Source organism: Amphiprion ocellaris, chromosome 24, assembly GCF_022539595.1.
Source record: "Amphiprion ocellaris isolate individual 3 ecotype Okinawa chromosome 24, ASM2253959v1, whole genome shotgun sequence".
Lineage (NCBI taxonomy): Eukaryota > Metazoa > Chordata > Actinopteri > Pomacentridae > Amphiprion > Amphiprion ocellaris.
This window is the reverse complement of record NC_072789.1, coordinates 11,919,442-11,946,295: the sequence shown is the minus strand read 5'-3', so window position 1 is coordinate 11,946,295 and position 26,854 is coordinate 11,919,442. Positions and strand designations below refer to the sequence as shown.

Here is a 26,854-nt window from a genome sequence, read left to right as displayed (position 1 = left end):
CGATTAAGTGACAAAAATAATGTTGAACCATCCGGTAATAACTCCACTTTAACCCCCAAAACCTGCTGGCAAGCTTAAAAGCATGTTATCTTGAAAAAGAAATCACCAAAATGACCTCATTTGTCAGAGCCAGCAACCGTAAAAGCGAAAGAATTGCCAGATTTTCAAGCTTCTAGTGATCCTGTGTATGACGCACCGTTCCATCAGTAAACTAAATCAGTTTTATTATATTCTTTGTTCACTCTGTTCTAAACCCAGTTCAAAAAGTCATCCTCCCCAAAAACTGAGTATTGAGTAATATTCTGCATTTTACATTACCTCTATACTCTGGAAAGTGACAGGTCAGAAGGACCCAATTTTTCAGAGCCAGAAGCTGTAAAAACAGACGTTCCTTGAACTAATCATCTGTTGCGTCCTTAAATATATCTAAGTTTAAAATTGTAATGTTTCATCGGAATCACTTTGTTCTACATGTGTCATTTAAAACTTTGCTAAAAATAGAGAATTTAAACTAACCTAATTCTGTTAAAAAAAAAAAAAAAAAAAAAAAAAAAACCTCGATGAAAGATTCTTTATCTGCGACCAACAGACAAAAAATTCAGTTACTGGAAAATGACTAATCAAATAAATTCAACTTTAGTTTTTTCCTTTTAAAGGATTTGTGGTGTTATCACTGTGTCCTCCTGCACAGAAGATGTTTTTGAGTTCTCTCCACTTCTAGCCATGTTTGTGCTGTTCCATAGAGATGCAGAACTTTAATTTTCAGTGAAAAATGTGAGGGAAAACATGCCCAGAAACTTGAACAGGACAGCCGACTGTGGACGAGTATTGCAGCATTTTCTCTTTCAGTGCTGCTCAAACACATCGGGAATCTTTAACAAAAACGCGTAACTGCCGCATGCGGAGTAATGAGATTTTAACTCCTTGATATCGTCACATTAAAGGGAAATCTGTCTGCTGCTTCGTCTGCTGTATTGAAATATAAGAAGATTTTGATTATTCACGGAGACAGATCACAGCTCGCTAAAACGCAATAAAACATTTTAATCTGGTCCTCGTGAGTGTTAATGGGCTTCATTCGGTATGAATGAGCTCCAAAGGCTGAGAGAGAAACGTCCATAAGATTGGCTCATTAAGAGAGTCTGCTTTCCACTTTGACACCTAATCAAGCTCCGTTGAGAAGCTTTGGCTTGTAGCGGGTTGATGAATTATTTGGTAACCAGCTGACACATGAAAAGGTGAGCTTCCCTCTTTGGTCAGTGTGGTACCTGACAGTGTTGACCATGTTTACTTTGTACACCTGGGAGTGTGTGCACTATAAATACTGCAGCTGAGGCAACCACCGTCCCCATAGGGATACAAGCGAGCTGCAGCCTCGTCTCCAACACTGACACATGTGAAGGGAAGATATTTAGCACAGTGTATGGTAAAGCTACATATCGCTCAATTTCCTCGTCCCTAATTAGGACCAAGCACATTATATCGTTCGATCAACCCTTAGATTAGAGCGGCTCAACAGTTATCATTAGAGAGCCTATTCTAATTCCTCCACTCGTCTCCGTTACCGACAGGGCTGACAAAATTAGTGCCCTGCTAATCCGAAGAAATGATTCCGACAGTGATATCCACAAACCTATTCAAAGTGACAAGCGGAAGGATCAGCGATGTGTTCACCAATATCTCTGTGCTTTTGTGGAAATTTTTGATGCTCCCAAAAGAGATTTTAACCAGCATCAAAAGAAAATTACAGTCACAGAAATGACAACAACTGAGAATAAATGTTAACTGGGCTCTCATTAACTCAAGCGTAATAGACGTTTTTCTTTTTCAAACCATTTCAAATTGCATCGAATACAATCTATGCAGGGTTTAAATTATTAAAATCTCTCTCTCTCTCTAATTTACACATATATATATATATATATATATATATATGTAAATGATTGAAACTTGAAACTCCTGTAGTCTTTCCTTTCCCACAATGCTTTAAAAAGTCGTTTAAAATATGAATATGATGTCAAAATGAAAGACTGCATTTGTGTTCTAAAGGTTCAGTGTTTTTAGAAATATTTGTCTGGTTTCTTTCTGAAATCAGTTTGTAAAATCTATCATAAAATTTAACTACAATTAAGCTGTTCCAAAGACTTAAAAAGTCCCTCAGCTTTTGTCACGAGACTGTTGACTTCAGCTGAGTGTCTACTGGAATCACGGATTTTTTAGTTCTTTACAGAGTCTTGTTCGAGCTAATGCTTAATTTTTGGTGATTTTTTTAAAAAAAAATGGCATGTAGTATAAAGTGATTTTGAGGAAAGACTGTAGATTTAACCTCAGTTGGTTACGTTTTCCTAATAAAACTGCAGATTCTACCTCTAATAAATACCATATTTTTAAATACTATGCTTTAGAAATGTCTTAAACCAGTATTCCACTGATTTAGTAGTGCACTTAGGCAACTCTAGAATGAACTGAGGTGGAGATATACTTTTAGTTCTTGGTGTGGCTCCAAAAAACTGAATCCTACATTTCCCATAATGCATTTTTCATTAGACCTCTCTTGCCGTGGTGTTTCATTGAAATTCATGTATAAAAACCACAAAAATCCCCTTGCAGACTCATAGTGATCAATAATAGCTTTTTTTTCCCCTACAAAATCTTCAGAAATAATGCCTTCATCATTATTTTACAGCAGTACGATTCTGTTGGAAGAATACAAACTCTGATTTTGAATGAATGCCCAGCTGTGAGCGCAGCCAAAGCAGGAAACTTCGCTCTTTTCTGGCCAGAGGCAAGAGCAGCAGCAGCAGCCACAGCAGCTGATAGGAAAAAAAAAAAACTAATCGGCTTCTTTCAAAATGTAAAATGTAGCCCTTTTTAATTCAGCACCCTTCCCTCCACTGCCTCTCATCTTCTCAGTTTGCTTCCCACTGGAACAGGGATGCCCAGGATCTGCCTGTCACCCTTGTTAACTCACCTCTCAATAAAACAAAAATAGCTGTGATGCCCGAGATACGTTTCATACCTGCAGCGGCTGTTCCTCACTGTCTTGTTTGCCTCTGAAAAGCCTTCAGAGGAGACGATCTGGGTCCTCAGAGTGCTGCCAAGTGTGGGCGTCAATTTGAGGTGTTGCTTGTCCTGTTTGAATGACAGCTGAGAGACACACTTGTTGGATGTTCAGAGAGAGACAGAAGCAGGCAGCCAGGAGACATTTAAAGAAGTGTGAAAAATGCGCAGCGCTGTGACCTTGTGCTACTTGTCAGGCTCGTCCAACGACTTGCTTTTTTCATGGAAATGTTTGTGACAGTGATATTTACAGACATGAGACTGCGCCGGGTGAGGGATTGGTTCTGTTTTAAGAGACAAATCGGTCCAATTTCTCTGTTAATAATAGTTCTTCTGAGAAATAGATGCAGGATTGCATCATGGCTGTCTGCTACGGCTGCTGTTCAAACAAATTTGTTTTATATCGAGCGTAATTAAACAACACTGGCTTTGTTCTTAGGGTGAACAATGAGACTTTTTCTGAGCTTTATCTGCACTATTTCCACTCAAAAGTAAAGCCTTTAGTGTGTGTTTGAGTGGTTGCATATTCGTCCTCTAGCAGCCGCTCTGGTTGGTGTTTGTGAGCGTGCCTGCCCGCTTATGTGCAATTTTTGTAATCTGTAAATGAGCTTACTAGCATGCACGCTTTTGATCCAGGACTTGCTCATTTTCTTTATTACAGCAGCGGTGGGATTTTTAGATTAAATATCATTTACCATAAATCTCTTCCCAGAAAAGTGAAACGTAAAACGCTTTTGTCTGGGCGGTATTTTCCGTAACGAAAGGGGGGTTGGGCTGATAAGGCCCTCACATCAGTTTTTGCAGGGCATATCAGCAAACAGGCTGGAGTGTTTGTTCAGGAGTGATTACTCTGTGTACCAAGAGCTTTAGCACATTAGCCGGCAACATTTGTTTTACACTTGTGCTTAGCAATGAGCTACCATGTTGACCATGTGTTGTTTCCTCTGAACGTCAGGATTCATGACAGTAGTTCGGTTAATTGTGGAGTTCAGATTCATAACGTTAGTATGATAATTAACCAACAAAACCAAAAAAAATGCCAAAAATGTGAGACTACTCAGATGGGAAAGCAAGAAAACACTAAGAATTTTTCAATTATCGGTATTAATTTTGCAGCTCAAGTCACGGTTAGCATAAATAATTTAAAGACAGCATGCTTTGTCAGTGAATTATTGTCTTTGCTTTATGATTTCTTTATATTTTGAAGGTTTATTTTGCTGTACTTTCTCCCTCGCTCCGAAATGTGTAAACTCAGTGTCCATCAGCAGGTGTTAACTTTATTTCCCATCATGCTCAGACTAGGAGCCCTTTGTGGTTGTGGTCACTTGCCAAGTAGCCTTATCAGTTCCTGCTGACAATCTTGAGTTTCCCCTCAGTCCAGATAATGAGGGAGGCGACTCAAACCGCATGTGTCCCACATTCACAAAACACTTAAAAAAAAACAGAGGATCCTCTATTAGAAACGAGTGTGTGATGTACAGATGAGTGGAACATTTTTACTTAGTGTGGACACATTTCTCAGCGTGATATGAAGTCCTGCACCTCTATGGAAACAGCACAACCATGACTAGAAGTAGAAAGAACTCAGAAATATATTTTGTGTAGTATCAAAAAGTTGTAATACCATAAATCATAAACAAAAAAAAAAAAAAAGAAAGATGAATTTCTCTGATTACCTCCCAAAAATAAAAAAAAATCCTGCAATTCACATATAAAACATTTTCCAAGTGCCCAAAGGTGTCTTGGTGTACATGGCATAGATATTTTACTATTTACATTTTTTATTTGTTTCCATACTTATCTCCTCTCTGCTCTGTGTAAACACAGCCTGCAGTTCAGCCCAGAAAAATCCCTCAATTTTTGTTGCAGGGCTGTTCGTCACAACTGAGTAACTAATCACTTAATGACTGATGAGAAGTGCAGAATTTCTTACTTTTTACAGAATCTAGTTAAAACAAACTGGTTAATTTTTGGCAGATTTTTTGCATTAGATGTGTAGAACAATGGGATTTTGATTAATTATCACAATTTTGAACTCAGATTTGGTTCATTTCCCAAGCATCACAGATGAGTAGTTTAAGGACCGTGTAAAAGTTGAATATCTGACTATTCTTTCTGTTTTCACAGTTTGTGGCTCTGATAAATGGTGTCATTTTGGCACCTAACAAGAAAAAACATGCTGTTTAAACCCGGTGACAGATTTTGGGGTACAGGGAGTTAATGTGTGACCAAATGGTGATTCCTTGTTCTCATGTTTTTTCATTTCTAGCAGACATGGCACTAGAAGTCCACTATTGCCTCCTACCATTAAAAAAACAACAATGCATTTGTTTTTTTTTGCAAACGAAAGCGATGAATGTGTTTGATTGCATGTAGAGCAGAGAAGTGAGATCTTATCACTCACTCGAGACGCAGTGTTACGTCAGGTGTGAACCGACGTACTTTGAGCTGTCCACGTGTGATCAGATTACCCATGACACATGTTACTACCAGGTGTGAACAATGAAAATGAAGACATGAGTTAAAAAGAGCTGCGCTAAAGAGGGAAAGTGATGCTATGAGCTGGCAATGGTTTGTTTTCATCTGAGTCAGAAGTGCACTGGCTTTCCGGGAAGGTTTGCGTTGTTTACCACTGGAGCAAGAACTGGGTCTGCACGAGTCTCTCTCTCTCTCTCTCTCTCACACACACACACACACACACACACACACACACACACACACACACACACACACACACACACACACACACACACACACACAGACCAGTGAGTGGTTGCTTAGTAAGTGCCAGGTGCATATTTTTGTGAATGAGAGGGCTGAACTTCCAATTTCTGCATGTGAAAAATTAAAAATTAACACATTCCACGTACACTATCAGAAGACACGTCTGCAGCAGGACATAAACTGTGTTCAGATTAGGTTTTTACTGCTTTATTTTGCAGGGTCTGTGTGGGCGGGAGCTCCTTTGATGGCTCTGAACTGGTGAACTTGACACAGTGCTCCTTTCCTCGAAGGCTCAGCGGTATCTAGGTTACAAGCGCCTGTTCTAGGTTTACACAGCCTGGAAACAACACAAATCAGCGAGGCAAATAAGATAAAGGAAAATAAACACTAATCAGGCGGGTCAGGAGATTGCGCTGTTTAGGCTGTTAGCCAAAGATGAAATAATTCTCTGCAGGACTTGGACATCTGTAGATTTGTGGCATTAAATGTACATGATTTATTGTGCAAACTAGTCTAGCTGTGACGATTTAAGTCGGTTCTGTTGGTAAACCTGCAAGTTTCAGTCTTTATTTCTTAACTGTATGACACAAATACAGCACATTAGCTTTTTTGCTGTCATTGTTAACTCTAAATCGAGGTATACAGTATGCGATGACTGTAAAGCTTGTATTTCATGTGCTTAACACTTAAACTAGGAGCATAATTTGTTATAGCGCAGAACACAAGTGTTTCTCCATATAATGCAGTTCAGTTCGGCAGCACCACAAACTGCTATCATGATCATAAAGTTGATTCAACACCTCTGTAAAACATTTTGAACAAAAACAGAACATTCAACCCTCCATGAAGATAGATTTATTGCTGTATTAAGCTGCATTCATTTTATCTCGCAGACTTCCTATTGAGCCCAAAATCATTTTTACATACAGTACTGCATTCTGGGTTCAGGGAAGAAACATAACAGAATGTTCTCGTAACTTTCTGTCATTTGAACTTTTGAACTCAGATAACTGATTAAATGTGTAATATCATATCTGCATGGCTTAACTGCATCAAATCATTTGAACTCCACTAAGCCAGTGTCTGCTACTTTGCTAAGCTAGGATAGTTCCCTCTTAGCAGGTATAGATTAGCGTGTTGCTCTGCATCCTATATATAGTGGCAGTCAAGTTGTATTTAGCCGCTGTATTCACTGAATAACTGAGATGTCAAATAATAGAAAGGATATTTTCAGTTAGCTACATGGAAATAGTAGATCCATTTAGCTTTTGCTAGCAGTGACTAGATTAACTGCATTATTTCGAGGTTGAATAGTCGAATATTTCCTCTAATGATCAATCAAAAGCAGTTACTTTAGAAGGATATTATTGAAAATCTAGGCCTCAAAGTAGAAAGTGTGCACCTGTGTTTTTCACTTAGTGTAACTGCATAAACATGGTAGTAAAATGACCTGCAAATGCAAGAACCTTTTCATTTTTGGTGTGTGGGCTGTGACTGTCTACACACCTGCATCATGGCTTCTCATTGAAAAGAATTGCCAAGCTTTTGGCTTGATACAGCAGTTATCAGTGGAAATCATAGTTTCTCACAGCTCAGACAGTGTGAAGGACACTTCAAAACGTCAACCTCTCTGGATAGCGTGTAAGAAAAAACCCTTGTATGCTCTTTGGCACAAAATTGCAAGGTAAAGTGTTTTTTAAAGAACATGAATAATGAATATTGAGAGGATATTGTTTGGTCAGAGGAGGCTAAGATAAATTTGTTCAGCATCTTTGGTGTGAACCTGGTCAGGACTATCACAGTGAACGCACAGTCCTGACAGTGAAACTGGCCAAGTATGTAAACACTTTTGGGGTATTTTTCGGAAGAAAGGTAGTGACACGGTGCATCCTTCGCAAATAACAGCTGAAAAACAATAGTCTCCAAAGAATGGCTGCAGAAATCTGGCATCCTCCATACTGAGAAGGATTGAATCTACCATCTAAAATAAAGGCTGAACACTCACTGTTGAAAAGATAAAAAATCTTTAATCCTAGTAACAGACGTTGGTTGCTTTGAGTTCCTATTGGGGGCCTGTATTTTCGTTTAGTAAATCTAAACTACTAGTTTTGAATGTTTTAGCTTAGAAATAATGCAGTTACTATAAGGTGATGCAATGCTGAGTCGTTTGACATTTAAGTGATATTTCATAGAGGTGGGCCCACTTCTGTCGTATGCTGAAAAAGCATATGTTTAAAGTATTGTAGGCTGTATTTTTGAGCACCAGTTTGAAAGAGACTCATGCAGACTCTTCTGTGTGTAATTGTAAGTGCACTTTGACAGTCTGGTCAGAAGGGAATTTTGGCAGAGATGTCGAGGGACTGCTGCTGACGTAATCATACTACCGTCAAGGTAGTGACACGCACATACATACCCAGGTGTAGGGTTCTTCCCCTCGCTGATGTGGGATAACCGTCTCATGTGACACAGAATGCTGTAACTTACTACAAGTGTTACACTGAAGCACAGTTTTTACTGACGTCACCTTTTAGAGATAGATCCCAGAGGTGCACCTTGATGATTGTGACCTCGTTCAGAGTTGTCCCTGCTCGTCTTCACAGTCCTATCTACATTATTGATAAAAACGAATCCCAAAGATCGTGACTAGTTTCCTGCCTTTGGCTTTCATACTTTCAAAGTAATTGTTGTCGTGACCAAAAATTAATCTTGGAAGTGTATGAGGGCAGGCTCTAATAAAATTGAGCCTCCCTCACACTCACCCTGCTGTTCTATGTTGCCTTATTGTACAGCAGGGAGAGTAAGATTTCATTTTTGCTTGAAAATTTATGTTTTGTTGCCTCGTGATTTCAGATTGTCAATTCTAAAAAGCAGCCACTTTTGGTGTTTATCTCTCCAGAATAATTTAGTGGCACATTTGAACCATTTTTGGGACTCACTCCTGTCTTTGACAAACACTGCAGTACAGTATGCACACAGGTCTCTGGATGGCTGTAAGTCTATATTATGGATTTGCTTTTTATTACACCTGCCAGATACTATTAATGGGGAAGCACAGAGATTTAATGAACAGACTTGGGACTGGAAGATCAGCCGCTTGCACTGGCTGATAAAGGGAAAAAGTGAATGAGTAGGGCGTTCCTCTGTTCCCAGTAAGAAAAAGTATAGAAACGGAGGTGCCCTTAAGCAAGAAACACGACCCCTAACTGATCGTCACCTTCTGAAAAGTTCACAAAATGAAAGTAGAAGTGTCTCTGCAGTGGTTCCTGTCGAGATGTGAATGTGAGGACAAAGTTCAAAGGTGGTTCATGCATTATATTCCCATTTCTCCCATCACACCTTCCCCTTTTGCTCCTTTCAGTGACCCCTTTTCATCCTCTTCTCCAAATGCATGCAATCACGCATGGCACCGCTTAAATCCAGAGATGGAGGGGTTAAAAGCTTTCACTGCAATAAAGAGGGCCCGGCTTATCCCTGAGTCTATTTTTAGCAACGCGCACACAAGATATGGGCACGTGCATGCATGGTGAACAAACAATCATTATTTTTGGTCTCCCATGTTGATTCTCCTCTTCACGACTGAGCGATTTGTTGCCGTGTGGCGGCTAAAAATGGAGCACGGGACGAGTGCACGCATGACACAACCGCTGCCTCTTTTGTGCGGCGGTCATTGTGATAGATGCATGGCGTTTGTGCGCTGTCCACTTGTGCTGACACGTTGTTTCTATCGCACAAAACCAAATTACGAAAATGTGGCAGATTGCAAAACGCACTTCGGCGGCGTGTTCCCACAATGCCGCACCCTCTCTCTCCCCCATGCTCAACCCGGTAAACAGAGATGAGGTTCCAGCCAGCTAGACACCTCTGCCCTCCCATGTGCCGCCAACTTGGCTGGACATGACTAGCAGTCCATCCCAGAACAAACCCAAGGGGAGTCTTGTGCAACAACTGACCCCCTACATGCACAAGCTCCACTTTGTCCTTGTGCAAATGAAGCACAGCACCCATCTCGCCCTCCTGCACCCATCCCCCCCTCCCAAAAAATACCCAATCATGGCATTTACACAGGGAGTGTGTCCCGGTGCATTAGAAAACCTCTGTTTTTAATTGGACAAAGACAGAGCAGAGTGAACATGAGCTAATGAAAGGAATGGGAAGCATCTCTTGTCCCTGTGTCTGGTCCCAGCCGAGAAACGGGATACACTGTGTTCTGCCAACGAGCTGTCAGCGGCAATTATGGTTTACACTGCTGCCTCGGAGCCCTATCCTTGTGGCTTTTGACATGCTGCTCCACCGTGCTTGACACAAAGCATGGATGTCTGACCAGGGCATCAAGGAAATGCTGCTGTTACACAAGCGGATCATTGGTTGGAGCCATACAAGCACTTGAAACACAAAATATACCAACTATCAAATGTTTGCACCTGTTACTCTGAATGCATAGTAGGTGCAGAGCAACTGTGAAGTCTCATATTGTAGGCGTTTGTTGTTGTAGGGCATTAGGCCCAGCTACCAAGACTTGACGGTTGCACCACAAATCTCCTAGCAACCATTAAAAATCAACAAAGATTCACTAAATACATGAAAACCATTCTGGATGAATCAAAAGTGGCACAGACAGGACAGTTTAATAATTTATTCATGCCATGCTTTGGGCAAAAGTCAGGCACTCACTTTTCACAGATCAACTTGTGGTCATGCATTTGTCTGGCACTGATGCCTGAGAGCTGCCTGAACATAACAGTCCAGGCTGTCAGAATCGGCTTGAAAAGCTTGTTTTAGTTTAAAAAATGGTAAAAACTACACAATTTGTCAGAGCTTCTAACTGTAAAAACAGAAAAAAATCATCTGACTTTCAACTTTCCGACAATCTTTCAACTTTATCCGTGATATTAGTTGGAAAACTTAATTAAATTTGGAAATTAGCACAAATTTAAACACAGTTAAAGGAGAAATCCAGAAGCAGGAAAGTAGAAAAACAAAATTTACAGATGCAATTTCTGTGCTTAATAATAAAATAAAAATGAGTTTTGACCAATTAATAACATTTAATTACAGTTTTTAGTTTAAGCTGAAAATGCAGGATAGTTATTTACAGTTGGTCAGTTTTGTTTCTATTCTTAAAAAGCTGCATCCAAAATTATTATTATAGTCGATTTATATGATATTTTCTTTTATGTAAAATCTTGTGTCTGTTCAGCAGCAGATTTAAAGTCAGAGTGAAAATGTTTAGTTTTGAACACATGAAACGCATATTCATGAAAATGCATCAAGACGTTTCTTCAACCTGTAAAATCCTTCAAAAACTTCATTAAAACAATTTTTTTCTACCTATCTCATCTAAAAATTTACCCAAAATTAACAGTTTGCAGTCACCAGATTTTTTTTATTTGAAAACATAAAAATTCTGCACTACCTTTTACAACCATGACCTCATTAGAGATTTGGCTACAAGTTTTTGGCTGAACTGCAGGCTGTGTTTACACAAAGCAGACAAGAGACAAGTGTGATAACTGTGTAAAACTCTATGTAGTACAATACACACTACTGTACCTGATAAGTATGTAGAGCTCATATTATTTACAGTAGCGGTAACACTTGTAGGAAAAATGTTGTACATGTTGATTTTTTGTACATGGAAATTTTTTTTACAGTTTGTAGCTCTGAAAAATGGTGTAATTTTGGTGTTTAAAAAAAAAACAATACCCTTTTTAAACCTGCAAACAGGTTTTGGGGTTCCAGTAGTTGGGAATCTTTGGTTTTCATGTGGATTGTTGAAGTTCGACAGTTACATCTGAACACATGTGCTTTTATGAATACCTATGCTAAAAAAAAACACTGAGGCTGACTCCCACGTGAGTTTTAGTAACTTTGTCGGTGTATTTCTTGTTTCAACATCTACGTAGGTTTAATTTCTCAGTCTCTTCATTTAACTTCACCTCATGACTTGTGTGTCTTTCGGATGTGCAGCAGACACCCACGGGTTAATTGCCAATTCCCAACTAATTTGTGATTTTATATCAAATGACGCCATTCACAGAGAGGCACAAAGAAGTGCTCAGACATCACCCCAAATCGCATTACCACTGTGTTTTCCCGTCTCCACCAGCATGAAATGAGGGTCAGATGGTTGCTTCCGACTGTTCACGGGACGCAAACTGGTGGAGGCTCACACAGGGGTCACCCATTCTCTTTTATCAGTGGCCATGACGTCAGCCGGTGCCCTCGGGAAGCAAATTTGCGACCCAGAGGAAAAGGCTCTTCAAGGAGAGGCGTGTTTGATTAATCGTATTGTTCCTGTCTGGTTCACCTTGCCTACTGGAGTCACCCTGGACGAAGCAGCCAGAACGGAAGTGCACTGAATGTAATGAGGCTGGAGCATCCTTCCTGTCTTTCTCTGTCACTGTCTCTCTTTGTAAACGCCACGGCGGCACAAGCCGACATCTCATTCTCATTTCTCCGGCTTAACAAAGGCCTCTGTCAACATGCAGTATGCCGTCCATGTCAAGACCGGGTCAAGTTTTCCCATCTCTGCACACAGAACTGCATTGAGCACTGCAGTGGACGCAGCTCTCCGCCGCTCGGTTCGCTCATTACTCCCGCATCCTTCCACATTTACAGCGCCGATCATAACATGCGTGTTTTCAACGAGCGGTAGCTGCATTAGCTTGAGTTGACTGACTCTCCGCCCGAGGGTAGCTGAGGCTATTTATAGCTTCCCGTCTCCCGATGCTTCACCCAGTGGGACCGAGAAGATAGGAGGATGGAGAAAAAAGAGAGAAAGAAAGATACGAGGGAGGCAGGGAGGGAGGAAGGAGGGAGCTGGAGGAGGAGGAGGGGGCTGCTGGGTAACTAGGCTACATTTAAGATTGATGGACCCTGTTGCCAAGGTATAGGGCACTTCTCTTCTGCCAGTGTGTGGCGGTTGTATATGAGGTTTGTTGCTTCATTGCGTTGCTCTCCTCCGCTGTCTGCTGCTCTGATGTTCACACACACCTATGCTGCCTCCACGTGTGTGTCAGGTATCAACCGTGCGGTTTGGACTGAAAGCTGATCTGCTTTGTCTAACTAACCACAGACAAAGACATCCATCCCCCTAATTCCCAGTACTTAAGTCGGAGATGTAAAGCGGCTACCAGCAATTTGTGTAAAAAAAGGGCGTAGAATTACTCCAAGCCACAGGTGTCATTACGCACAGATGCACCTCATTTCCATTGCAAAATGCAGCCGAGTGTGTGTCATTTGAATGAGCTCGTCTAGAGATATCAACTGTCATTGATGCGGATCGGTTTGTTTTTGGAGAGGCAGGGATGTGTGTTCTTGCAGTATTTCCTCGCGTTTTACATACGCCGTGCATATATATGAGACCGCACATCCTACCTGTCTCGCAGAAGTTCGAATTTGAATGAGTTGTGTTAGTTTTTTTTATCACCGGTGAGAGGATAAACCCGTGTGTGTTGAGTTTTTCCAGCAGGACCAAACGCAAGTCCACACCCAAGTCCTCGCAGGGTTTGGTGCATCAGGGGGGTGCAGCCATTCATGCAAGGTGGTGTGAGACAAATACACACACATAATCAGTGCAAAATGCATCCTCCAGCTTCATGGCTAATTAAGTGTGTGTGTGTCTGTGTGCATGTGCCAGTCTGGTCCAGAGAGAATTCCAGAAATAGATCGTGCACAGTGAGACGCTCGCCTGTTTTCCTCTCTTTTATTCCTCCAAAGGGATTTTACATGGGTTTTCATCTCACATCCAAAGGAATAATTGCATGTTTGCACGCCTCAGATGTCTGTAAGCCTTGTGCTCAGAATATATATGGATCAGGTGCTTGTGATTACTAAAAATACATGATACATATATAGAATGTGCAGTTACACGTTTGTGTGTAGTCTCACTGCATGTCAATTCCATCCTCCTCATTCCTCCCTTTTTTTTTGCGCCGTTTCGTTGTTTTTCCTCCATCTTTCCATCGCCTCGTCCTCCTCTCTCCCCTCCTTACCTCTTCTTCTTTCTCTCCCCTATCCCCCTGATGCTTCCTCCTCCTCCGCCTCCTCCTCCTCCACCAACCCCTCTCTGTCGCTCTGCTTTTTATAGCCATGTCTTCCCAGGGCTCGGCAGCTACAAAAGCCTTTTCATGTTGCCACTATAATTACAGCCTACACACTTGCACACACATGCATACGTGCGCACACACACACACGCGGGAGCGCGGCACAGTGTGTCTTTGTGTCTGCATGTGTGTGCGTGCGCCGCATGTGCTGTTATACACAAAAGGGTGAGCTATTTTTACCTCTCTCCCTCTCTCTCTCCTCCTCTCCATCCCCCCTCATCCCTCTCTGCTGCTGCTGCCAGCCACATTTGCTATGCTGAGCACAGGCAGTATCAGTCAAGCCCCAACATCTCTGCTCTCGCACGCTGAACTCACACACAAGCACACACAAGATCTGATGAGCGCTTCTCCCTCGTTGTCCCTCCAGCTTGTTCTAGAGCTCCTCTGCAGCCAGGCACCTCTGCAAACCCACAGCTCGCTGCTTCACTGGTCATGGATCAGGCAGTTGCTCAGGTGGTGGTAGCGGCGCCGCGGCATGTGCTCGCCGCCGTGCAGATGACCTGAAGCCCGCTCACTCGGACTCTGTGGTTTTCACTGCCTGATTTAGCAGGTTCGTCGCTGGAAGCTGGTCTCAATGTTGCGGACCATATTTGAAGCGGAATGTTCTCTCTCTCCCACAGAGGGAATCCTGGGAAAGGAGCAGCCGCTCGAGGTTCTGAAGACATCGGCGCTCAACCACATCCCAACAGGTAGGACGCTCTGCATGTTTGTTTGTGTGGATGCGAGCGTGCACGAGCTCCTATGAACCAAAGCCTGTGTGTGTGTGTGTGTGTGTGTCTCACAGTGTGTGTGCACAGACGTGATTTCACTATTAACCACATCCCGAGTGACTTTGCATGCATAGGTGTTCCCCACTTTAAAGATCTGCCCCTTTGTAGCAGCACTGTGGCAGCGAAAACTCCCAAACATGATTTGTCCAATTGGTAGTTGATATGTTTGAGAAGAGACCACGCTGCTTCTTCTATGTTTTATTTATTGCAGTTGTCTTACAGTGCCATTTTGTTGAATGAAATTCAGCGGTCTGAATGTCGGCACTCTGTTTGTGAGCTCACATTAAACTGTTATCAGATGTCTCCAGAGGAACGCCTGCCAAAAATATACAGCAAAACAAGCTATTGTGCATCTCGTTGATGTGTTTGATTCTGAGACAAGTTCTGGAGACAGTTAAATCATCCCAAGACAAACCAAAGCTATGTTTTTGTGGACTGAGATTTCTGTCTCTGCATCCCCAACTACTCCAGAGTTCATCAAATCAAGATGAATTCTGTATTTAGAATCGCTTTCTGTGAATGAAAATGCAGATGCATCATCGGCGTCAGGAAGAGGAAGCAGTATAGAAAGAGGCGAGGATACAGAAATGAAAGGGGCACAGATGGAGATGAGGTAATCTGAAGGAGAAATGAGTCTGAGGTAATATATGCATAATGCATTATATTAAACTGCTCTGTGTGTTTCATTTTTACACCACTGAGAACAATTTGGATTTTCCCCATAGATGAATTTTCAAAACGAAACGGCAGAAGTGCGATTCATAATTCGCTCCCCATGCTGCTCTCTCTGTTTCTGTGATTTCACAGAGCAGCATTGAGGAGGTCGGTGCTGTTAACCACTCGAATAGCAGCAATCTCACACATCCTGTTGCTGTAGGAGAACAAATAAACAACAGCTCAGTTTAATCTTTACTTTGACCCGAAGCATCTCACTCTCGTAGCAAACCATCGCAGGCTTCACATGTTCTCTCATGTTGTTGGGGTTATTTTCTATGTGCCTCTGGCTAAGCTGATAAAATATTGAAATCCACTGGAGTGACTTCATCAGATATTCTCCAAATCTGTTGTCTTGGATACAAGAGCTGCGAGGGCATCCACGTCGGTAGTGTTTGTGACCTGGACCGTTTAGTTGTTGTGCACCTGTCTAAGAGCATTTACCGTGTACTCAGCTGCATCCTTTCACTACAGCTTGGAAAATGCAAATGCTGCAGTGCCTAAGTAGTGACTGGTTTGTCATCTAGTCTTCATGCAATCAGATGCTGGTAGATGCATTTACGACATGCTGTGTTTTCTTTGGAATGCAAAGCCGTGGTCGTTGCACCTGCACGGAGCTACATTACACACCTGAGTTTGGTTTTACACAAAGTAGTCCTGGTTGTTTTAAATGCAAATGCTTCTTTGGCACATTGAACTTTAGTTCGGATGTGTTTAACCGATAATTTGACCTCAGGACAAGTTTGCAGAAGCCTAAAGTAAAGATCAGACAACTACCAACATTGTCTGGCTCAGGCTTCTGATTTGTGAGGATGTTTGTTTGTCTTATGTGGTCGTAAGTTCAGTATTTTGGATTGTTAGTTGGAAATGTCAGGTCATTGTTTTTTTTTACTGTTTTCTGACATTGCATAGACCAAACATTAAAATGAGAAATTACAAAGTTAATGTTAGTTCTGTTTTAGCTCAATCTAAAGTACCGCTTGCTATTTTTTGTGAGCCTCTCAAAGCAACACTGTGTAACACTGACTGAGCAGCAGCAGCAACAGCGGCTCCTGTGGCCACAAGTGGTAATTACAGGATTCTGATGCATTAAATTCTGCAGGATTCTAAGTCTGAGTGGTTAATATTACGCAAGACGGCCTCTCAGTTGTTCATGCAACAAACACAGAATCAACATCTCAATGAAAAACAACAGTTTTACTGTCCACAGCACCTGGCAGCTTTGTGTTCCGTCTGTTTCAGCTGAATAAAACTAGTTTATGCAACGTTAGTTTACTTTTACTACTTGCCCTCTTGATTTTAGGAAACAGTATCATGAAATGAGGTGATGTTCATACTAAGAAGAACAATCTAGCCTCTTCTTTTAGCTCACGGGAGGCTCATAGTTGGTGTGTTTGATGCGTAGAGCCTGACTGATACTGTTATTTTCAGGCTGATATTGATGCAGATTTTTAGGGAGAAAAAAATCTGATATTGATTTATCTGCAGATATTATTTATAGTATATATATATATATGTTTATATATAACTTTGTATTGAATGCTGCTTCACTCTGCACCACCATCTGCTCAGCTGTGATAAGTACTCTGCTACATGCGCTGCAGACAGTAGTGAGTGATGAAAAGAATAGGAGCTGCTCTGCTGGACAAACTGTGTGATGACAGTATTTCTAAATGACCTCAAGCATCTTTTTTTCCCATTGTGTTGCCTGCAAAAAAAAAAAAAATCATACTGGACAATATTTATACCAATACAGATTTATCATTAAAAGGCCAATATGGGCTGATAATGTTAGCCAATCAGTTTGTTGTGCACTTTTTCTGTGAGATCGTACCTGATCACCTGAGTTATTTAGTGCAAGAATCGAAGTTTTCCAAATCAGTCTATTTTGAAAGTTAATTACAAGCTAGTGTTTAAGGTAAGTAGTGTAGCTCTAAATGTGTGAATTCACTCTTTTATGTCATTGTAAATCAAATATACGATGGAATACTTTTCAAAAAATTCTGACATATGATAGAACAATTGTATTAATAACAAAACTGATAATAAATTTGTAGATTACAAAAATACTCTTTGGATGTATGTGGTAACTTTTCTATCTGATCTAAATTCTCGGTCTCTTTGCATTGGGGAGTAGAAATATTACAATCACTGCATGACTTGAGGCTAAATGTGCTTAAGAAACATAGTGTTAACTCCACTCAGCTGAACACAGCTTTGCTTTAAAGTGTTGCTCACTATCCTTCGTTCCTGCGTCAGCCCGGCCAGTGAACTGTGACGTGCTCGATTTAAGGCCAGAGGCTGAGATGAATTTGTGCACGTACAGCACCTCAACCTTCACATGTCAGCCCCCCTGCAGGTCTGTTATGTCTCCACCTCGCATTCACCCGTCGCCTTCCTCCTGAGCTGTGGCGCTGCACAGCCTCCTATGATGTCATTAAGACAGCGACAAGTCCGAGCTTGCTTTTGGCAGAACAAGACTCGCTGCACCTCCACACGTTCCCTCCACCACGCCCTCCGTTCTCCACCCTGTCAGAGCTCTGAATCGTTTTTTCACCGTCACGGTGGTTATTTAGGACAAGGAAAGCAGCAGATACCCATCTGACAAGCTGGAAATCATGTCATGTATGAGAATAGGGCCAAAAAACATTTCTGTTGATTGTGGAAGGAATGAAATAACAGTTTCAGCTCTAAACTGATGTACATGCAAAAAAGCACCACGTATGTTTAAAAACATACAGGTATTTTTAGTTTAGCAGAATCTGCTGTTGAAACATTTCAGAAATGTTTGTTTTATGCACATATACACAACCTCGCCATTTAAGTGCATCCATGCAATCTTATGCAACAGCTCTGCCATTAATTCCACTTTTACAAAGCATCTGCATTTTCATTTTGTTGGTGTTTTAAAAAAGGTCATCATTCCACTTTAGTTTTGTGCTTGTCAGCGGGGTTGGATAAAATATTTTAATTGGAATATAATCCAGTACACTACCACTACCTACTACGACATCAGCAACAGACCTAAAGTAGAAACATTACCTCTGTGATAACAAAGAAACTTCATAAAAATAGAATTTATGGCAGATCGGTTATATTAGATAGGTGCATGTAATAAAATGACCAGTGAGTGTATTTGTGTGCTGCAGCCCAGAACTCAAAAATGTTTTTTGTGCAGTTTAACAAAGTTATAATGCCGTAAATCACAAAAACATGAAATGAGAAAAACTGAATTTCTCTCAGATATAGACAAAAAAGTGTTACCAATACTGAGGTCACCTTACATATGTTACATATTTTACAACTTAGATATTTATTTGTTTCCTTACTTGTATGTTATCTACTTTGTGTAAATACAGCCTATAGTTCAGCCCAGTTTGGCTGAAAGCGCCCTGAATTTTTGTCAAGTGACTGTTGGTTGCAGCTGAGTCACTTGTACACAGATTTTTTTTAATTTTGACCAAATATCAAGATTTTAAGCTTTTGTTTGATAGATTTTTCCCAACAAAACCAGTTTAGCAAATACAAAGCGCATCAATGACAATAAGAAACACACAAAATAAATGAGGGAATCCACTAAATCAGTAGCTAGTACTTTGTAAAAGTACAATAAAATGTAAAAACCTTTTTCTTGGCATATATCAACTGATATTGTTTGTGTCTGTAAACGGACCAGCGATGACTCCAAGCTTGCTTTTTGCAGAACAAAACTTGCTGCACCTTGACACGCTCCCGCCACCGCGCCTTCCTCACTCCTTCCTTCACCATTTTTTTAAGAGGTCACGGTGCCATTTTGGAGCAAGATCACAGTCAGTCTCCGCTGCGAGCCTTGCCACCAGAAAAAACTCTTACCGTCTCCAACAGTTTGCGCTCGCGTGGGAACAAAATGTGTGGTATTATAGAGTCAGCAGGAGAAGGAAACACCAGCTGATGCTCAACCAGCGCATCCACAGATGTGCCACTTGTTGCCTCTCATCTCATCCTGCTGCTAAATTCACGGTGAAACCTTGTGCAGAATATCCGCTCCTCTTTGTCGTTTCGTTGTTTCGGAATAAAACCCAAGCAGCTCTGCTCAGTATGACATCTAATAGGCCTAACGAGTGAGGAGCTCAGGCAGTCAGACTGTGGGATATACACTCGGCAAACCAAGCCTCAAATCAGAGACGCCAGCCCTCCGCATTGTCTGGTATAAATAGATCTGGAATTGGAGCCAGAAGAGTTGTGGAGAGTGCCCGAGGGGTTGTAAACAGATTGTGATTTGTTGCGGGGAGATGGAGGGAAGAAACGTGGGAGGGAGCTACTGAGGGGAGAAGGACAGAGCAGGGCCGGAGGATAGGGCATGGAGATGGGAGAGCAACCTGCTGAGAGGGAAGGTGAATAATTTCATATCATCAGAACAGAAGTGCTTCAAAAGAGGAGACTAACCCGTAGTGATGTCACGAATGCACACATGCTGATGAGACATTCTTGTGCGACGTTGTTTAAATTATAAATTGTCAGAGATTCCCCCTCATGCTTAAAAAATGTTCCATACCAGCCTTAAGGAAACTTTGAAATGTTGAAAGGAAAGCGGTGAATAGGAGCAGCAGTGTGAGGTCTCCACTCTGAAGTCTGAGCTCAGTCGGGCCTCAGATCCAGTCGGAAACTTGTCCTCAGTTTGACAAACTGGAATTGAAGTGAAGTCCTTGACAAACGCGTGTTGATGCAGGTGAAGTTGTCAGTTGTGTAAGAGTCCTGGAAGCTCCTCAGTGTCCCCTGAGACGACACGTTTCCCTTTGTTTTGGTTCTGAGCTAGTGCCCCCATTTTATCCTCTATCTGGCACACATCAGTAAACTGAGGTACGCGTTTGACGTCAGCGCTTGTATTCAAAGATGTGCTGATATCAGAGTTTATCTTTTTCAAGAGGCAGTCATGTTGGTCTCGTAGGCATCTCATCAGTCACACGTTTGTTAGACCCTGCTCGTGCTTTGTCATGCATGCTTAGTTAAATTTGTGTTGTGTCTGTCTTGACATTATGAGTCGTTCTGCTACTGGAGTGCATTTTATTGAGCTTTACCAGTTGCTGGGCTGCAACTCACTGTTATTTCCATTATTGATGAATCTCCTCAATATTTTCATCAAATATTTGGTAAAAAATGTCATAATAAGGAAAGATACCTGTCATAATTTGTGATTTACCTGTCTGAACCTTCAGCAGTTTCTTGGTGTTTTTTCTTCCTGCCAGATTTTCACTCACTGTGACCTCATTTTTCACTGCAGTCTAAACGTGACACTTAATGACCTCCGACCAGAACTTGTGTTTAAAATAAGCCTGAGGCCCAAATTGTGTGTTTGTTGAAACAACACAGACATCTAGTGTGCTCAATTTGTGTCACCCATTTATTAGTCTATAATTATTCATTATGAAAATTCTTCAAAATTTGCATCCTTATGTGTGACATTGAATGTAAACAAAGAATCCAACATTGGTTTGTGCCAATTGGGACCTCAGCCAACTCTGAGATGTCACTGAATCAAAATATAATTGTGTTTAAAATAAAATAAGCAACAACAGACAATTATCTAATACTTGGGATTAATTTTATCATAAAACATCTGTGGAGCCACCCTGCAGGGAAAGTCCTTACTCTGCTTCACCTGAAACCATTTTGTGGTTTTATTTGTTTGGAAAATGCAGGCAAATTCCAGGCCGAGGAATTTAAGCGTGCAGTATTAAAACCGCACAAGAGAGGGAGGAGGAAGGGGGAGATGGTTATTATGAGTAGAGCAGGGGAGGCCGAATGGGACGCATGGGAGAGGAGATATTCAGCGTGGAGGGTTTTCCTTGGCCTCAGAAGTGAGGAAAGCAGGTCGAGTGGGGGAAAGAGCAGAGTGGGTAAAGAGAGAGAGAGAGAGTGTGTGTGTGTGTGTGTGTGTGTGTGTGTGTGTGTGTGTGTGTGTGTGTGTGTGTGTGTGTGTGTGTGTGTGTGTGTGTGTGTGTGTGTGTGTGTGTGTGTGTGTGTGTGTGTGTGTGTGTGTGTGTGTGTGTGTGTGTGTGTGTGTGTGTTGTGTGACGTCGGTTCCTGGAAAAGCAGAGGGCTGCAGAATAAACAGGCTGCATGCCTGAGACTGCCCTGTGATGTCACCACTGGGCAAACCAGGGACGAGAGAGGCAGGAAGAAAGACAGGAGAGAGAGAGAGAGAGAGAGACGCCCATCAGATTAAAACAAGAAAGGCGATGAACGCGGAGCCAAAAGTGACAGAGGCTGAGAGCAGAAGTGTTGTCATTCCCTGTAACCGACTGAAGGCTAGAAGGGGAGGATAAGGAGGAGAGGACGGAGGAAGGAGGCTGCTCAGAAAGAGGAGGAGAGCACTGATGGGTACGACAGCGAGGATTTCTCTCTCTGCCTCTTTTGTGTGTGCGAGCAGTTAGCCAGATGCCACATTAGGTGTGTGTTTGTGCGGCAGCGAGTGTGCGACACTGTTTTTGTTGTGTCAGGGACTCAATATCCATAGAGGAACATTTTGTACAGGGGAGAGTGTGGAGAGTTATGGATTTGCATTAGCCAAGATTGGTGCTTTGACAAGTGCAGTTTTCAGTCGTAGTCACATCTTTCTTGTTCTTTACGAGGACCCTAAAATACGCGTCTTGCTTCTGTGCTTTCTAACACCAATGGATAGAAAATGAACAGAAAAATATCTAAAAATCTACCTTAATCCACCAGCAGGCACCCACAACTCCTAAATTATCTTAACTCCAAGCAGTTTTTATTTTTTCCTGTCATATTTTTTCTCACTGCGGGTCCTGCAACTAAAACTTGAAATAGAGACAGCTCAAAAATGTGTTTTTCCCACTTATAATAGCACACTTATAATAGCTGAAAATCATCAAACATAAAAAAATGTGTTTAACAGAAATGAAAAAAATCTGCCATGACTAGGAAGAGAGAAATGTCAAACATGTTTTCTGTGCAGTATAACAACATTTTAATGCCATAAATTACATAAAATTAAAAAAAAAAACATCAAAAAAAATTTGCCTGAAGTTGAAAAAGTGGAGTCAACATGCTGAAGTGCCCACACATGTCAAAATACTAGAAAAATTGCTATAGATATTTTGCTACTTACATTTTCAATTTGTTTCCATATTTGTCACCCCTGCTCCTCAAATTTTTATGCACAATTGTTGGTTACAGATGAGTGTGTAATTGCTTTACTGTGACCCAGAATTTTTTTGTTTTAAGGATTTATTTAGTTTCATTTGGAAATTCTTCTTCTTTTATTTTTTAATGAAACATGTTCAGATTTTTTTTTTCCAGTATTCGTAACACCTGTGGGCACATAGAAAGATGCTGTATGTGTTGATCACAGGTGGTTATATTTAAAATTTTTCATTTTTTATGATTTATGACATTATAGCTGTGTCATTTTTAAGTTCTCTGTACTTCTAGCCATGGTTGTGGCTGCTTCCATAGAGAAGCAGAAATGTTCAGAAACTGCTTTGAATTCAGAGGGTAATTAGGGCAACAAAGGGCGCAAATGTACTACTTACATTTTTAATTTCTGTGTCAACACAGCTTCCAGTTCACCAAATAGTCCCTGAATTTTTGTCATGTGACTGTTGGTCACAGCTGAGTCGTTCATGGGTTCATGGTTGCGAGAGGAAGCGCAAAATTTTTTCTTCTTTACGCAATCTGGTTAGTGCAAATGATGTATTTTTGGCAAATTTTTAAATGAGACATGCAAGTTTTTTTTTTTTTTTTGGCCTTTTTAGGTAGGTACAATTGAGAGACAGACAGGAAAGTAGAGAGAAGACATGCATTAAAAAGCCATGAGCAGGAATCGAACCCAGGCTGTTGCATCAGGGACTCGCCCCTGTTCATGGGTTGCTTGCTTTCTGCCTTACAGTTTCAAGGTCTTGATGAATGATGTTATTTTTGCAGTGCGCTTTGGGGTTCAGAGGGTTAGTAGTCAGGGAGATGGCACATAGATTCAGGTAAAGCTCTGACATTTCCAACACAAGATTGTAACTTTAAAGAATAAAATGTTGCGGTAAATAAGAATTCCCTACAATTTCAAGTGCCTACAACCCTCAAATATTGTCTCATTCTCGAATGCAAACTTTCTGTGCAGAATGATTCACGGTTGTAGGAGTTCTTAACAAGCTCTACTTCCCTTCTCGTCTCGTCACCTGCCAAATTGTAGCTGCTTCTAAAACGAGCAGAGGCCAGAGAACAGCCAAAACGAGGGCGTCGCTGCATTTAATTAAGCACCGGGCACCTTGTTAGGCGAACTGACAAATGGCAAAAAACGTGTAGTGCCTTTTCTAGGAGGGAAATTAATAGTGGAGGAGAGGAGGTGAAAAAGGGAATGAAAGGAGGCATCCAATGACTGGGAAATGTCAAAGCTCGTGCTGAGGATTGAAACAAATCAACTAGTTTCCACTTAAATGAAGACTCGTATGTTGTTGTCGTCCCTTTCATGATCCTTAACGGACCCATTTTGCGTGTTGCTCTCTGATGGTGTGGATGAAGGTAACCACGGGGGTTTGTTTCACCTGCTGCGTAAAAGCACACAACAGCACAGTGAAGTTTACAGGCACCATATGGCTTTAATGGGAGGGAGGTTGTTTGGATGTACGGTTAGAGTTTATCTGAGGATGACGATCAGAAGACGAAGGAAAAGACTCTTTCCAAGCTCCAATAAATGCTTCATGGCTTCTCAGTGAGTGATGTATTGTACAGAAAATTTAAAGAGAATGTCTATGTGTTCCGGTGATGTAGGATATTTGGGGTCATCTCCGAAAACTGCAGTGGAAATGAAAAGAATGCTTCTTAATGTTTGCTTCAAGCAAGAGGGATGTGTCTGGGTTTCTGTCGGACATTTCTCAAATCAGTTTGTCACAGCTGAGTGATGATTTGACAGATTGCTTCCATTTATGGACACTGAAGCCTTGTTGACCTTCTAAACTCCAGGCATGTTTTTGGGTGTTTTGTGACATTTTTACTAACTCTGGGCTCCTTTTTCACTGCAACATAAAGACCTGTACCTCTATGGAAACAGCACAACCATGGATGGAATAGGGAGCATTCTTTGCAGTAAAACAAACTTATAATGCCTTTAACTAAAAGAAAGAAAAACTGAAACGTGAATTTCTCTGATTATTTATTTGACAAAAATTGACAAAACCTGGAATCAACTATACTATATATAGATATTTTATTTCTTATATTTTTAATTTCTTACCCAACCCTCCTTTTATTTGTTCTGTGTAAAACACAGCCTGCAATTCAGCTGAATATTTTCAGAATTTTTGTCACATGACGGTTAGTTCTAGCTGAGTCTCTATTGCAGGGATGTCAAATTCATTTTAGTTCAGGGGCCACATTCAGCCCAATTTGATCTCAAGTGGGTCGGACCAGTAAAATTATACCATAATAACAACTCCAAATTTTTCCTTTGAATAGTGCAAAAAAAAGTACATTCTGAAAATGTTCATATTTAATGAACTGTTTTTTTACAAAACATTATGAACAAACTGAAATTTCTTAAGAGAAGCAAATTCAATTTCAGCAACATTATGCCTCAATTTATCATTTACACATTACAACTTCCAGATTACAGAGTATCTACAAAGGAACTGCAACTGAACGTTACAGTATTTTACTGTAAAAAAAGAGAAAAAACAAAAACAAGACAAAATATTACAAAATGAGACAAAAAAATGAGACAAAACACGAAACAATAAAAAAGAGACAAAAAATTAAACTAAAAAGTTACAAAGTGACAAAAAAATGGACACAAACGAGACAAAAAATGACAAAAGCGAGAAACAAAATGACACAAACGATACCCAAAACAAGCAAAACACAAAATGACAATGAGACCAAAAAAAAGAAGCTGGACAAAAAGGAACACAAAATGACAAAAACATGAGACAAACGATAAAAGCCAGACCGAAAAAGACAAAAAACAACAAAAACAAGACAAAATATGACAAAAATGAGACACAAAATGACAAAAGAGCAATATAGTGTTTTACTTTATGATCAAAATAACTTGTCGTGGTCAAGGAATTGTTTTAAATTTATAGTTTTACAAATTTACAAATTGCAGTTAATGTCTTCTCCGTAATGTCTACACTTTACAAAGTCGTCCTGTGGGCCAGATTGGACACTCTGGTGGGCAGGTTTTGGCCCTCGGGCTGCATGTTTGACACCCTTCCTCTAATGGCTTCACTGTTGTCTCTGAGAGCACAACATTTTTAGTTTTTTACAGGCTCACTTTAATGCGTAATAAATGGTGTAATTTTGGTGTGTTTTTTTTAAAACAAATTTCAAACCTGCTGCCTTAATTTTTCCCACTTCCATTAGTGTGATTTTGTTGAGGCTTGAGTGTGAAGTGTGATGTCCTAAAAATAATCATTCTCTCTGCGATTTCAGCACACATGCTTAAACTAGTGCAGGCCAAGTGCAAATGAGCTTCTGGATAATGTGCATGTTTGATGGAAGTGACTGGATCCGTTCATACTCTGCTATTAAGTGTGGCTGCGATGGCGTGTTTGCCTCTTTATTAACACAAAGTTCCAAGCAAGTATCTCTGGCTCTGGCTCCGCTCTCTGCAAACATGTAGGTAAATAATCAGCCAATCGACTCCTATTTATTCAGATTTAATGGGGAGGAAGCTGCTTGATTGGAGGGCTTCCTGTGCATGTGATTTGCGGGTGGCTGGCCGACTAGAGCTCTGCATCTTGCAGAGTCAATACGATCTTTGTCAGATATCGTCAGGCTTCACGTGTAACAACAGCATCAGTCACAGATTGTATGAGTGCAGCAGAGCAGGTTTTTTGCTAGACATGAGGGGGAAGAGGCATCAGTGGCAATTTTTTTTGAAGCAACGTGAAGCTTTGTTGATTCTCATCTATTTCTCCCAGGGAGAATGCACTTCTGGAATTGGTAGGATTGATTAAATAGTCACCAACATGATCACTTTCTGACAGAAATTAAAGATTTTTACTTTTTGTTTGTCGGCGTATTGATAAAATTTAGTTATAATCCTTGTACTGCATTCTAACTGAAAGCCCATCTGAACCTTGTAAAAAATATCCACAAAGTTACACCATTTTTCAGGGTCAGAAACTTTATAAAACGAAACAAAAAAAACAACAACAACAAAGAGAATGGTCACATTTTCAACTTTCTGATGGTTCTTGTGTTTTGCGACGGTCAGTTTAGGAATACTTTAAGTCTGAGCTTAAAATTGTGATATTTGATCCAAGTCACTTTTTGTACTGTGTCTCATTTAAAAATCCACCAAAAACAAACCACTTGCACTAACAAGATTCTGCAAAAAACTAAATATTCTGCCCTCCTCGGCAGAATTGAGAAAACATGAGCGACTCAGCTATGACCAACAGTATCGCGACAAAAAGTCAGAGACTCTTCAGTTGAACTACAGGCTGTGTTTACACAGAGTGAGTTAGTGTAATTAAGTTTTCCTCT

At 40.8% G+C, this 26,854-nt stretch overlaps 1 protein-coding gene across 5 annotated transcripts in view; it reads left to right on the top strand.

Moving 5' to 3' along the window:
• LOC111580288 (histone deacetylase 4-like) overlaps nt 1-26,854 on the top strand; it is a 77,795-nt gene that overhangs the window by 3,516 nt on the left and 47,425 nt on the right. For 3 of the 5 annotated variants that reach the window (XM_055008468.1, XM_055008466.1, XM_055008467.1), the window contains exon 3: nt 14,510-14,578. In XM_055008468.1, coding sequence (XP_054864443.1) covers nt 14,510-14,578 — 69 coding nt within the window. Of the gene's footprint in view, nt 1-14,136; nt 14,579-21,574; nt 21,734-26,854 lie in introns of those variants that run through there. The other 2 variants (XM_023287971.3, XM_055008469.1) reach the window with 2 other exon arrangements.